This window comes from Phaenicophaeus curvirostris, chromosome 2 (assembly GCF_032191515.1).
Source record: "Phaenicophaeus curvirostris isolate KB17595 chromosome 2, BPBGC_Pcur_1.0, whole genome shotgun sequence".
In the NCBI taxonomy this organism is placed as follows: Eukaryota; Metazoa; Chordata; class Aves; order Cuculiformes; family Cuculidae; genus Phaenicophaeus; species Phaenicophaeus curvirostris.
The window spans coordinates 53,442,684-53,456,844 of NC_091393.1; the positions used below are offsets into that span (position 1 = coordinate 53,442,684).

At 38.9% G+C, this 14,161-nt stretch overlaps 1 protein-coding gene across 4 annotated transcripts in view; it reads right to left on the bottom strand.

Annotated features, from left to right (window-relative positions):
* TIAM2 (TIAM Rac1 associated GEF 2) overlaps window positions 1-14,161 on the bottom strand; it is a 135,670-nt gene that overhangs the window by 51,155 nt on the left and 70,354 nt on the right. For all 4 annotated transcript variants that reach the window (XM_069852093.1, XM_069852094.1, XM_069852090.1 and 1 more), the window contains exons 7-9: window positions 9,449-9,634; window positions 8,072-8,218; window positions 4,091-4,153 (exon numbers count right to left, since the gene is read on the bottom strand). In XM_069852093.1, the coding sequence (XP_069708194.1) occupies window positions 4,091-4,153; window positions 8,072-8,218; window positions 9,449-9,634 (396 nt within the window). The remainder of the gene's footprint in view (window positions 1-4,090; window positions 4,154-8,071; window positions 8,219-9,448; window positions 9,635-14,161) is intronic.

Below are 14,161 nucleotides of genomic sequence, written 5' to 3' on the forward strand. Positions count from 1 at the left end.
TTTCTTGAGAATGGATTGTATTTCCTCTGCATTCCCACTACCGGCTTTTGTGCCTCTATCTCATATTAACTGTTGATTTCTCACAGTGAAAATATGTAGCTACTTGACATTATATTGCAGTGGGGAAAAAAATCTTATGAAAAACTTACTACTAGAATTTTACTTAATTAACAAATTTTGAAAAAAACAAAACAAAACACAGAATTGCTGTAATTTTGACAGAAAATGATAATATAGTAAACTTCCAGCAGAGAGCACCATGGAGCTAGGCTTGCAATAACATAATAAAGGACTAAAGCAGGAATGAAGTTCTATTCGATTTGCAGTTTAAGAACATCTTGTTTCACAGGTAGCATAGGGTATTTGCCTGTTTACCATACTGTTTCACATTCACCCTCATTCCAGAGCCACGCAGCTTGATCAAATAACAACATCCACCTTTAATAAATTCCTTGTTGCTTTCTCACCTTTAATTTTCACACTTTCTCTTGTACTGCACTTCAGACTACACATTTCAAAGGAAGGCACACAAGGAGAAATAAAACACAGAGATCTTCAGAATTTGGAGTTTCACCTATATATTTGGGTCTGCCTGTTCAGCCCATCACTTAAATACCCAAATCATAGCATTTAAGTTTACACTGTTAGGGTCCCTTGATTCACCTCACAGTCAATGGAAAGGGACAATAACCCCATAGAGGCAGAACTGCGACCCAAGACATTTCTTAAAATATCCTGTGCTGTGCTCAGAAGTGTCTACCTCCACAAGGCTTTGTCCTTGTATTTTCGTTTGTTTGTTTGGGTTTGGGGTGTTTGTTGCCTGCGTAAAGCCCCTTGATTATGCAATTCTTCCTCCTGGCTCTGCAGGGACACAAGCCCAGGGGTGCACTGCAATTAAAAGCTGCATAAAATCAATGCACAGGCACTGCTTCCCTTGCTGCAGGCAGCAAAGTTATTGACAACAATCTACCAGTAGCAACAGAGAGACCAATATTAATTTTTTTTCCAAATAAAAAGCAAGGCTGTGAAAACAATGTAGTAAGCAATTCTATCTGGGTAATTACCAACCAATGCAGAAATTCAGGTTGCAGCCAACTCAAGAGCATGGCACAGTAATAATCTGATGCCAGACTAGCGCTGGTTTCAGTGGAATAATATTAACAAGCTAATGGCATTCATGAATCATTGCTCAACTGTCTCTTTTAAGTAGTTGAAAATTAAATTTCAATTAACCCAAGTCCATGGAAATACTACTAAAATTTGACAACTACTATACATAACAGGAATTCTGTTATGCTACTGCAATTAATGGTGCAATGAAATCTACACCAGGTAAAGTTTCACCTCAGTGTCTGTGGTTCCAGACTGCTCATAACATCAGTGGTGTTGAAGAAGATAATTCCTGTATAACCATGGTCCTCTCCGAAAGCACTAAATCAAGTGCCTGGAAATAAACACTGACCTCCTTCCACAGTGTAAATAACAGAAAGGAGATAGAGCAAGGCAGGCAGGCTGCACAAATTGAGCAGGAATTAGACTGAATTCTCTGGTGGCTTTCTCCAGGGAAAACAGAAGCGATGTTGTCTCTGCTAGAGAGATGCTCCCAGCAGCTCAGAGGTTTGTTACTACCACAATGGTTTATTACTACCACAATGGTTTATTGCACTGCTACAGTAGTTCTTCAGATCTGTGCAACTGAAATATATCTCACTATTGGCAGACATGAAAAAAAACAAACTCCAAAATAGAGGATTAAGGTAATGAGAGATAGATTTAAGGTCACATTTTTTTCTGGAATCTTTTAAGACAGAACAGAAAGTTCTGCAGCCAGTGTAAGATACTTCCCTTTCCTTGCCATGTACACTGGTGCTCAAGCGTACGCCTCGAAAAAAATTCGCCTCTGTTACTAAGCATGACTGCAGTCAACGTACTTCATCCAGATTTTCCATTTCAGAAAATCTGACATAAAAAGAGATATTTTTTTTCCTGTTATGCCTGCAGTGACTAATTCTACAATAGTTCATTCATTCATCGCCACATAAAGTTGTAACAACCCATCCAATTTTCCAGAAATAGGTGCCAGGATTTGCAGACTGTCACACGTTGTGCCACAGGGCTGCTGCAGGACCAATAGGTTACTTCATAATTTCCTTCCACCATTTGCCTCTGGTTTTATCATCCTTTTCAGGTAAAATACAGCCTCCCTGGCAGACTTCACCATTTGTCATTCACTGCACTCCTCAGGTAGAATTTTATAGAAGTTTTGGTGCTGGTTTTGTTTTTCATTTGAAATCAGCCAGTGAAACCAGGTTAATGCCAAAGTAGCGGTTTTCAGAGTTATGATGAATCATTTCTGAGTTGTCGTATGATTCATCAAAATGTCAGGATCTTAAAAATGCCCACAATAGAATTAATTCCCATTAAAAAAAAAAAAAAGGTTTTGGAAATACAGTTTAGGTAATAATAGTAATAATATTTTTCTAGAAATAAGGTTGTGCTCCAGAGCTCCAGCACCTAAATGGGGGCGTAAGGCGTGGAAAGTGGGGTGTTTAGGTCTTGAAACATAACCCTGCTAAATTTTGTAAAAGCCTGGCACAAAACCTGCAGCAACATTGCCGCCCCATGGATTCCTTCTATCTGGGCAGTGGGGCTGCAAGGCCCTGCCTGAATTTGGAGAAAGCTGCTTTTATTCAGAACTGGGTCAAGAAGCCAGACCTCACTCCTTTCCCAACATGGCACCAAAGAGAGAAGACTTCATTCTGTCTGCTCCCTGGCACCTTCAAAACCTTTCTCTGTCTCCTCAGAAGGGTTCAGGAAAAGCAAACACTCCCTCCAAAGAGGGACCAAACCTTTTCATGTTTTAACAGGACCAAACAGGAACAACTTGTGTTTGCTGTCTCTAAGATGAGACATGGATGCCATTTTTGCACCACACCCAGTGGCACAATCTGGAAGAATTTGTAAAGGTTCTCTACAGGAGATCGTTTCACCAGGAATCCCTCATAATATAGTTTATTTTTAAAAGAGATGAGTGATTTGGTTTAAATACTTTCCCACCCCAGTAAATAACAAGCAAGTGGTCAAGTAACTAATGGAATTCCGGTGTTTCAATACACTTCAAAGAACAGACAAAACGTGGATACTTCCAAGAGCCAAAACAGCATTGTAAGATTAGCTGCTGTCAGTGGGAGATACCTCTCTCAGTGGTATAACTTCTGCATAACTATATATTTCTTTCTTACCTAGCCATTAAATGAATGCATTTGATGATAAAATAAATCATGTAGCATGTAATGATACAAAAAACCAACATAAAAGCCTATGAGAAAAGCTGAACTTGTTTGTCCAAACCTTTCTCATGAGATTCATTACAGCTCTTCATCAGTTAATAATTTTCAAGAGCAATATTTCATTTTAAATGCACAGCTTGACTTTTTGTCTAATGCCCAGTACACAAACTCAGCTGAAAGGGAACAGTGTTGTAGTATCATTATTTAAGTCTTCTTTCAAGTTCTAAACTGCAGGAAAAGAAAGAAATCCAGCTATACCATTCAGAAAAACTCCAGAAACTCTGTGTCTAAGACTTAATTTGTACTTTTTATTTGAGGCCTGGATAAGCCTACTAAGAGAGAGTAGAATTCTGCCTATGTAAGCCCCGCAATACAAAGACAACACTCAGTATGCAGTAATAGATTTTGGAGCATCACTCTTTGCTTCCAGACCAGGGACCGTGCTCTTATCCTCAGGGAGGCTGCAGGAGCTGAGAGGGATGGTGATTCACAGCAGCGAGAGACAAGCAGCAGCTCTGCTCCTGGTCACCAAAGAACATCAGCTACAGCTCTTTACTGGGTAACGCTATTGAGGGGATGCCGCTTTCTCTTCCTTTACTTGCGCAATCTCCAGCTATATACAGAAACTTACATTAAAGTTGTTTCATTAGCAGAACTGTAATCCTGCCATCTAACGCTAACTGTGTTTTATGAACCTCTATGGGGTTTCTGAACCAGTGTCATCATACACTTAGTTTACATCATACAAGTTCAGGAATTTAAAACCAAGATGATGCATAATGAGGACAGGCATATCATACCTCAGGAGAGTTGGCTGAATTCTGAACACCAGCAAATCCATGTCCTCCGGTTGAATCAAAAATCTATTAAAAATATTAAAGATAAATCAATAGGTTAAATAAATAAAATCCTTTCCTTTTATGCGCATTTGGCAGTCTTTGAAAAAAAATTGAAAACTAGATTAATAAATATATATAAAACTGCTAAACTCTGGGGTTCTCTTTGTACTTTTAATCGCTTTGTTCTGACTAGGAGAAGTATTAAAGAAATACATATCCCCTTCCATACAGAAAATTTAAGCAAGTTTTCTCTTTCAGGCTACATGCACACTCACGCTTAAATACATAGATTAAACCACTCACATCCTTATTTTTTCATATCTACTATTGAGCAATAATTTTAAAGTAATTTACTTTTAAAAGGTGCACTATGCTGGAAGCTATAGTTTCACCCTTTAAGACACTGTTAGGTACAGCTACAAATCTCATGATAATTTAAAAGAACTATTTTAAATCATTGTTGGTGTTTTCTAAAACATCTTCCACTATAGTTATTCATCTCTTCTAACCCAGTAGTTAGCTTGGCAGCATGGACGGAAACTTTTAGTGTAGCTTTAAAGTCACACTAGACCCAAACACCACACTATTAAGTAATAAAAATAGAGGACTACTGTGTCTGCTTTGGAAGCGATGGAAGCAGAAACTGAGACTTACGTTCTTCGTTTGTTTTGAAGGCTTAACGACCAGTATCTCAGAACGGTTTTAGGTGCTTTATTAATTAAAATGTTAAAAAATCCAATAAATATCTATGGATCTCAATCAGATATTTTGGTGATAAGGGTTATTATCAAAGGATTATAAACAGGCAGATACATCTATACAGTTTACAGACAATGTTGAGATTTGCAGGAAATAGGAAGATCCTCCTGAAGTGCAAATACAAATAGCATTTTTCTAACTCCTCCTGCAGTGAACAAATCAGGCCAATATCAAGGTTACATCTGAGCTTCTTTTGTTTAGGTTTTTCTTTTTTTTTTTTTTAAATTTTAATACTACCAAAAGCCTTTTTGATAATCCCAGACAAGAATAATCTCTCTTAAAATTTCATAAGAAATCCAGTTTCTGCCAATGCAAATAAAGGGCACTGATTCTGAACTTCCTTTTCCTTGTCTCACCCACAGACGTAATAAAGGTATTTTTTGTTTATGTTTTCTTAAAGCAGTTTCTCGTTTAGACACAAGTAAGCAGATAAGCATTTAAGAAACTGAGGATAATGTGAGCCTAGACATCCTCCATCTGCTACAGTGCAGTTTTATTAACTGATTTGTAAAAGACTGAGCCACTTCGTTAATGCTGATGAAAGGCTCCCAGCACAGAAACTCTGAACCATTTTTTATACTAATATAACAAAATTACTCTTAAGATAAAATTAAGAACTTCTCTGACACAACAACATTCAAGAATACACCATCTAATTTTGATGTTAGTGTACAGCAGATCAAAACATACCAGCTCCAGTCAAATAAACTTTAATTAAATCCAAGAAAGCAACATATTTTTAACTATTCTTTGACATAGACATTGCAGCACAATGAAAAGAAAAATGAACTCCACTTCTCTTCTTAACCCACATTCCCAGTGGCCTGAAGAGATGACAAGAAAAGCAGCCTCAGGCTCAGCCTCACTACTTAAAGAGGGCTTATAAGAAAGATGGGGACCAACATTTTACAGGGTCTGTTGCAACAGGACAAAGGGTAATGTTTTTAAACTAAAAGAGGGTAGATTGATAGTAGATATAATGAAGAAAGTTTTTACAATGAGGGTGATGAAACACTGGAACAAGTTGCCCAGAGAGGTGGTAGAAGCCCCATCCCTGGAAATGTTCAAAGTCAGGGTGGACAGGGCTCTGAACAACCTGATCTAGTTGAAGATGTCCCTGATCACTCCAGGGGGATGGAACTAGATGACTCTTAAAAGTCCCTTCCAAACCAAACCATTCTATGTTCCTGTTCTGATTTTGATATACAATTATGTGCATACATACAAGTCTGAGCAAGGGTTTGGCTCCCTTTTCAGCTACCTTCTGGGTTCCTGGGTCAGTTTTCAAGACAAATCCTTAAAAATGTCTCACTTTTATGGGTATGAGTCATAGCCCAGTGTTAATCCTATGCAACACTCGGCATTTACATTTCCTTAATTTTATTGTAAGATGTTTAGTTAAAAAAAAAAAAAATCAAGAATCTCAGTTTGTGATTGAAAACGAATACATTTTGGGGCCTGATGGTTGCAAGGTTTGGAATAAGGAGGATAAAGGTGCACTGGGGCTCCCTCCTCTGTGCTTGAAAAAATGCTGGGAGGGCAGCAGGACCCTCCTCTCCTTGCCACAGAAATAAGATTCCCCGTCACTGACCTCTGCAGAATCCCCTTCATGGGCTTTAAAGCATATGGGAGGGTGTATTACCCAGTTAAGACAGAGTGAGTTATCAGCTCTGCTGGGAACGGAACCAGGGGGCATAAAATCCCTTCTGTCAAACCTCTTATTAATAAAGAAATAGAGATGCAGGACTCATAGACCAGCCTCATCTGGTGGGGAACACAGGAGAAATTATGTGAGAAGGATGACCCAAAGAAAATTTCTCCTTTAGTTCCCCAAGATGGACTGGAGTTTTATTCTTACTCAATTTCACCATGTAAACAGAACTCAATCGATATGCCAAAACACATAGCAGTCTCCCTAAGAAGCTTCATCCCAGTGCAACACATAGATAAATATTTACTTATTAAAAATACAAACCACTAAACCAGAAAATCCTGATGTGTTATTTTGCAACATTAATCTGTAGCATCAGCTCTTGGACTTTTGCAGCATATGCACAGATAGGCTTGTTTAAAGAGTCCACAAACAGCTTACGAGACATTCAAGAACAGCCAGTTTTCAAGTTTTGATAACAGATTTTTGACTAATGAAATATAAATACAAGGGCCAGGGAACAACAGGAACAAAGTCACCTACTGAACAATGTATGAAACACTGTTTTTCAGGAAAAACATCAGACATGGTAAAGACTAATGAAAATAGTAACGTTCTGAGTGTGAGTGCACCTCTACACCTTCTGTCTCATGTCAAAGAATTGACTCGGTTGTTATTTACCTTTTTTTTTCATGAAGGTGGCAAAATTTTGTTCCAGATTTAACTGTGGACTTTTATTGAGACAATACAAGCCCCTGAAGTGTGGCGTTTACACTAAATGCAGGCATGGATCATTAGTGTCACAAAGAGAAAAGTATGAGATGTTGTGGTTTCATCAGCAATGCAGATGTTCATGGGGGCATGTGTCAGCACAGTCCCTCTCCCTAGGGCCAGCCTGCTCTGACATATCAAACCTGCACCAAGCCTTCAGGTGGTGTAAACTGGCACAGTTTTATTTGTCAGCTGTCTGCACTTACAGCTGGCCTCCTGGCTGACAGCAGTCTTCTGTTGGCTAAAATGTACTTCCAAGCAATGTGTGTTGCTTTGAGACACCACACCAAAGGCGGCTGTCTTTGCAGCAGCCTCTCTTTTTCCCTTGAAGACTCACCTGTATTACTCTATATTAAACTGCAATAGTACTTCAGAGCCCTAGTCATAAGCCAGCACACACTGTGTTAAGGACGGTGCATACAGACTATGTCCAAACAAACCCTAGTTCCAAACAATTTACAACATACCAGAAGACAAGTTTTGTTACACATTCAAACCTGATGGCCCTGTGTTGCTGATAATGAACTAACTCACTGCATTAAAACCTCTCATTCATCAATCGTATTTATTACAGAGAAACCCCAAATTAGATATATACTTTTCACAAGCGATGCTGCCACTGCAAGTCTGCCATCTCTACTGAAACTGTGATCACAGGCTTGATGTATAAACATCTGCTACCCAATGCACAATAGCACCTCACAGGGTGAGCCCCAGTGGAAACAAGCCCTTCTATGCCATCCCCAGCAAATAAGATCTACCTGAGTTATGGAAGGTCGCTTTTCTTTTCCTTTTCTTGCCAATTTGTCCAGTCCTTTTAGCGAAGAAAATAAACCCTTCTTATTTCGGACTCTTTGTGACAGAGAGAGAGTACGTTTCCTGAGAGCAGCTTCATCCCTAGAGCAGATCTATTTAAACACAGAGATAGGCCTTCCTATATCACTTTCATAAGAGCAAAATATTGACAATTATTTCAACGTGAGGCATCAAATGAGAGTTACTTCAGTTCACACCAATGTAACATACTAAGGAGCAAGGACCAGGTTTTAAACTTTCAGCAGTGATGCCTGTTTTGGTATTCCAATGGTGTAATAGTGTAATTTTATTGTTGAAGAGCAAAATTAGAACATCATAGAAAGGAAGAAACTAAGAAAATATTGCTTAGTACAGTAAAAGAAGTTAATGAAAAAGCTCTGAGGAAGAATGATAACGAACCATTCAGATATTAAATTGCTAGAGGAAGAAAGACTTTCAAAATTGCCAAACGTAAGAGATAAACGTACTATGGCATTGAGTTATTAACAAGCAATGACACAAACCACACAGATAAAAACAATGGCAGAGAGAAACATATTCCCTGATAGGACTTTTAAGGCTACTGTTTAGACTGACTTCTCGTGCAGGAAATGTGGTCCACTCCCCTCTGCCAAGATCAGCCTCACAGCCCTGCTAAAGAGCAGAGGTGAACCTGCTGCTGCTGTGCTTCCTTTGAAGCCTATACTGTGACAACAGCTTACAACAGCTGAGGATCTTCCTCACTCTTCTTTGCAAACACATTCCACAGATCTTAAGAAGTGACTTATAATTTTGGATTGCTTTTAATTTTAGCCTATTCTAAAAATACTTCCAATTCAGGAGAGTATCAAACTGTTTCTGAAAAATGGAGCCATCTGGGACCTCCAAAAAAGATCAGCTCAGCTCAGAGTAACTTGAACCAGTTTTGAAAATTCCATTGTTAGGTTCTTTTCACTCTAAGCGGTTTAGCTCCTATGTACATTAAACTCTTAACACAGTGGAGGTGGAATCATGGTGACAAAATCTCATTCACAATGACTCATTTACACCTGAAGAATATTTTGGTTTGTTTCTGTTTTAGATACAGGTCACAAATACCCAATTCTGCTGTCTTCAGGGGCCAGAATGTCATGGGTATATCCTCATGGTTTCAAAGCTCGTCTCTTGTATAAGAAAACGTACTTGCAGTCAAGTAATAGGCAGAAAGTGTGAGAAGGGAACAGGGCTCTCTGAGCAATACATGTGGGTGCAGTCATGTATTATCCCAGCACAATTCCACATCTAAGTACAATATCAACAATGGCTTTGTGTAACACACCCATGAAAAGTGCTTTAGGACTTACCAGTGCATGGAAGGATGAGACGGAGAAAATGCCAAGCCGCCCCAGCGTCAATTTTGAAGGACGACTGGCAGCAGCCAAAAGGCTCTTTGGGTTTGGGAGTTCCCCACCTTGCAAACTGGCTAGGTAACATCGCATTCGGAAAAGGTCCATGTTAAATTTTTCCAGGTTCTGTTCCCATTGCTGGATCTGTTTAGATATTAAAAGGGACAATTAAAAGGGGAAAAATGTCTTTGTGGGCTACACTGAAAATCTGAGCTCTTCCCAAAACCCATAGTAAATTACTTTCATCTGGTAGTATATGGATTAGATTAGTTATTCCCTGCCAAAACAGATTCAGTCATATTGTGTTACATCAATGCAAGAGATGGCTTGAAATAAAACAAAGCTGGTGGTCTTAAATGTATACTGACAAGATGAACATACTATGAACCTCGGGTAGTTTGATAGCCACAAAAGCAGTTACATAAAAACACAACCCTGTAGTTCATAAAGGTTTGTGTTCCCCCTCACTTTTCTCTCCTTTTTGTTTCCTTCATTTTTATGAGCTTAGATCATGTAGCTGGCTGACTGAAAGCAAAGCAACATAGCTACACTAATGCTCCACGCAAAGCAAAGTAGCTATACTGATAGGTTCTGCTCATTCTTTACTATCATCCCATGGCCTCTCTATCTATAAAGAGAAAACAATATTTGCCACACAATCATGTGTCGTTCTTTATCTGACTAATAGGTTAAGACATGCTTACGCTGAGGTAAACTGAAAAAATGAGCTATATATGCCCAATACAAACCATTAGACCAAAAGCAAGAATGTATACAAATCCTTTATGTTTTCAAATGTATTTAACAAAGGCATATGCAGACATAAAAGACAGCTTAATTCAGTTTCAATTTAAAATTAGGAACAGACCCAAATATTTACTATGCAAATAAAGTTCTGAAACAAGGCTCATCTATACAAACACGTCTTCTGCATTGCACAAAAGTCAAATTTTGCTTTTCATTTCCCCAAATTACAGATCAGCATTTGCAACTAATATCTGCTCCACAGTGTACAATATACATTAACACCAATAAATAGTACAATTAAAAGAAAGCTTTGTTTAATAGAGTAGGCGCATTAACACATGGGAAGGCAGAAATGTTATATCCATTAGCTTAATGCACACCAAGTTAACGTACTGAAGATTGTTAAAATCCCCTGACAATGCAGATCTTCTGATGTCAGTTCCAATCACTGCATGTTGGTTGTTCAGCAGGTAGTTTATGGCTACAGAGAAAGTTCATCACACTTTCTCTAATGTGAATTCACTTCGTACCTTTCACCGGCACGTCTGCCTGTCCCTACAGGACATTATCACCTTACACTGAGATTAGCCAAAGCTGGGGCAAGCACCTTTGTGACTTAGAAAACAAACTGATAAATATAATAAAAATTTCAGGTGAACTATGCAGACCCATCCAGAAGCAAAATCAGTTCAGTTTCCTCATAATACTGTCAAATATCACACAAACTAAATAAGTATCTTGCCTCTTACTTTCAATAGTGAAGAAGTGAGCAATGAAAGGGCAAAAAAGGTCCTGATAAAGAGGTGCTAAGGCTTGTACTACAACTGATAGAGACCATACCTAGTCTGACTTCCTTATAAGTGCGCTCACAAACTGTGGCATCAGTTACTTTTATACTTTTGGAACTAAGAGGCAATCACATTTGGCAAGTAGGATGAAGAAAGGGAAGACATATTGTTTTGTACTTTTGTGAATGCAAAACTATAATTTACAGTACATTAAAAAAAAACAAAAAAAAAAACCAAAAAACAACCCAAAACTTTCAAGGAACGACTATTAGAAGCAAAACCATAGAATTTACAAAAGCTTATCATGAGACCGATTCCCAAAAGTCCAGAGAAAAAAGATAGGCACATACATATAAACAAAGATGCCTCATCTAATCTCTCACCACAGACATTCAAAACATGCATTATTTGCACCCCAGAAAGAATAATCATTTTTAGTTGGATTTATTTGGTCACCGTCCTTTCTTTGTGTTCTCAGACACTCCTCACAGAGCATTTTTCTGCCTGTCAGTACTTTACACATGGGACGACTCCAACAGGAGGTTTTGTGATGAGCTCTTTGTCAACACCCAACTGGAATAAGAACATGGTTGTCAGCTTTTCACAGAGCCAAAAGCTACAAGCTTAGGTGAAGTCTTTCCCTTTGGGATGACACCTCCATGGGCAAAGAGCCAAGACAACTTTGAACGGCTTGGAAACAGAGCAAGGCTTGTTATGGCTGCTGCTGGAGCGGAGCACCCTGTCCTCATTTAGCACAAGCTGAACACAGGCATCCTTGTTGTTTCCAAGGCTTTCTTCAAAATTCCTATTAAACATTTATACTAAGTTGTATTTTAAAATAAAGATAATCTAAGAACGTGGGGTACGACATGAGGACTTTCTGAAGAGATAATTAAATTACAGTGTTTACCAGTTATATAGGATGCTAGCTAATCAGCTCCAAAAGCATTAGTAATCACAATGTTACATTTAATGGCATTAGCAAAATCTGTAGGCAGGCAATTTCTTGTCTTGTAGTCTTATCAAAGCCACGGATGTCTGGAACCAACTGCAGACCATGAACCAATACCAGCTGCTATTTGTCTCGGTCTTTTAAACTATGATAATTCTTTCTAAAAAGTTATATTGTTGAAGACTAAACAGGGGAAGCACGCAAATAAAAAAGCAGCAACTTCAAAGCACAGTATGACCTGGTCCATGAAGTTAATTTACAGCCTTCAGACTAGCTGCTGAGATCCTTATTCTGCTATTGTGTGAGGCAAATCTTTCCCATATGGGAGGACTGCCCATAAGACAGCTCTAGGACTTAACTTCATCACGCATAGACATAGCGGCCCTTTTGAAATCTGCTCAAAAGCAAATGGGGAAAATGTGGATGCACCAGACAGTTGTGAGAATGAGAATGGGTAACAAAGGCCAACAGTAGCATAAAGCAAGTCTGCAAAGAGATAAGAGATATGGCCCAACATGAGGCACACCAAAACAAGCAAGCAGACACGAAACACCCCTCACGTGATCTTCTCAGCTGTTGCACTTGCCTGCACTGCCAGCTACAAAGCACAGCGCATCCAAAACCAGCATCCCTCAGTCACTGTTTCAAAACCTTCATATAAATTTCTAGGAAAAGCATTAAAGGCTTTTCCTTGAGAAAAGGGAGGATGTCATTCTCAGTACAAGGAAATGTTAGGCAAAGATTTCTGTGTAGTGGCAGCATGAGAGAGAGGCAAGGAAGGGCCACCCAAATAAATATATTCAGCCCAACAGGATTCCTGTAAAGCAGAGAGAAAAACAAGGCTGTAGTGGAGAGATAGAAAGGAGTAAAATGCAGGGAGCCTTAAGAATTAGGGCCATGAATAATTTAGTTTGTCCCACTAGGAAAACTCATGCAAAGAAGCCTGGTGCAGGGACAAGACAGCAGTTGCATAGGGATGGCTAAGTGAAGGGGTGAACTTCTGCATCAGCATTTTAGTTCAGGAGTGAGTTTTAAAAAGTTAACATACCAAGGAACGTCAGCGTGATACTTCTGGCAGCACTTCAGCAGTAAGGATTGTTTTCAGAACATAAATAGCCGATTTTCCAGGTTAGTGAAAAACCTATTATGATGCTAAGTAACAGTTGTAGATTAATTATATTTTAAATCACAAAAACAGATAAGCTATAGAAGATGCTCAAAACCAGGTCTCTCAATTCAATAACCCTTCTAGATTTTCTATAGGTAAGCTATAAAATGTGAGCTTGGGAAAGGTGAGGGGATCCATTGTTTCCACGTGCCACACAGTCCTCTCTGCAGGTGACATTTCTTATGGCACTGGCACCTCCAGTAGAACACACTTAGGGTTAGCAGACTGTAAAAGGGAGAGTCCTAGTCCCAACAGTCCTAGTGAAGTCAGTGCTGATGGTGCTGCTCAGGGATGGTCCCTGGCTCCTCATGCTTCTTACGGTATAGTATAAACTGCATCTTTTAGGGGGCTGGGGAAGGGCTGTCTTATTCTCAAACACCTGTTCTGCATAAAGTAAGAAGAGCTCAGTGTAATAAAACCCAAATTACTATTTGAATGGCAGAAAGCAGTGCCATGCCATAGCAACTTGAAGTAGCAATACTTCAAGGACCTAGAGAAGAAACTTCCTGGACAGCTTACCTGATAACAAAATACCAGTTTTCCACTTAGCACTTATTTAAGTTAGCACAAGAGAAAAGATGCACAAGGAGGGTCTTCTTTCAGAGTTTAAGTCTTTAAAACTGACGGGAGTTAGTAAAAGTTCTTATATCATATAGAAACATGAGCTCCTCACTGATACAATTCACTATTTCTAGCAGTAAAAAAAGATCAGAACTTTCCCTTTTGCAACATCATCTTCCCAGGTGGGAAGTGCCTCTGCAAGCTGATGTAGGAAACTTTATGGATTGAAAAGAAACTTCTGCTGCTATTTTATATGAACAGCATTTCAACCACTTTAGAAACAACACCAAACTCTTTGCATTCCAGTCCCTGGTTCTCAGACACAATTCATATTGTACCCATATGGATAAGTGAGTCACTTGGTTTCTGGGGACAAGGAGAAGAGTTTTATTGTCATTATTTCCTAAAGAGACCTTGAAGAAAGAAAAACATCACTCTCTCAGAAATTCCATTAC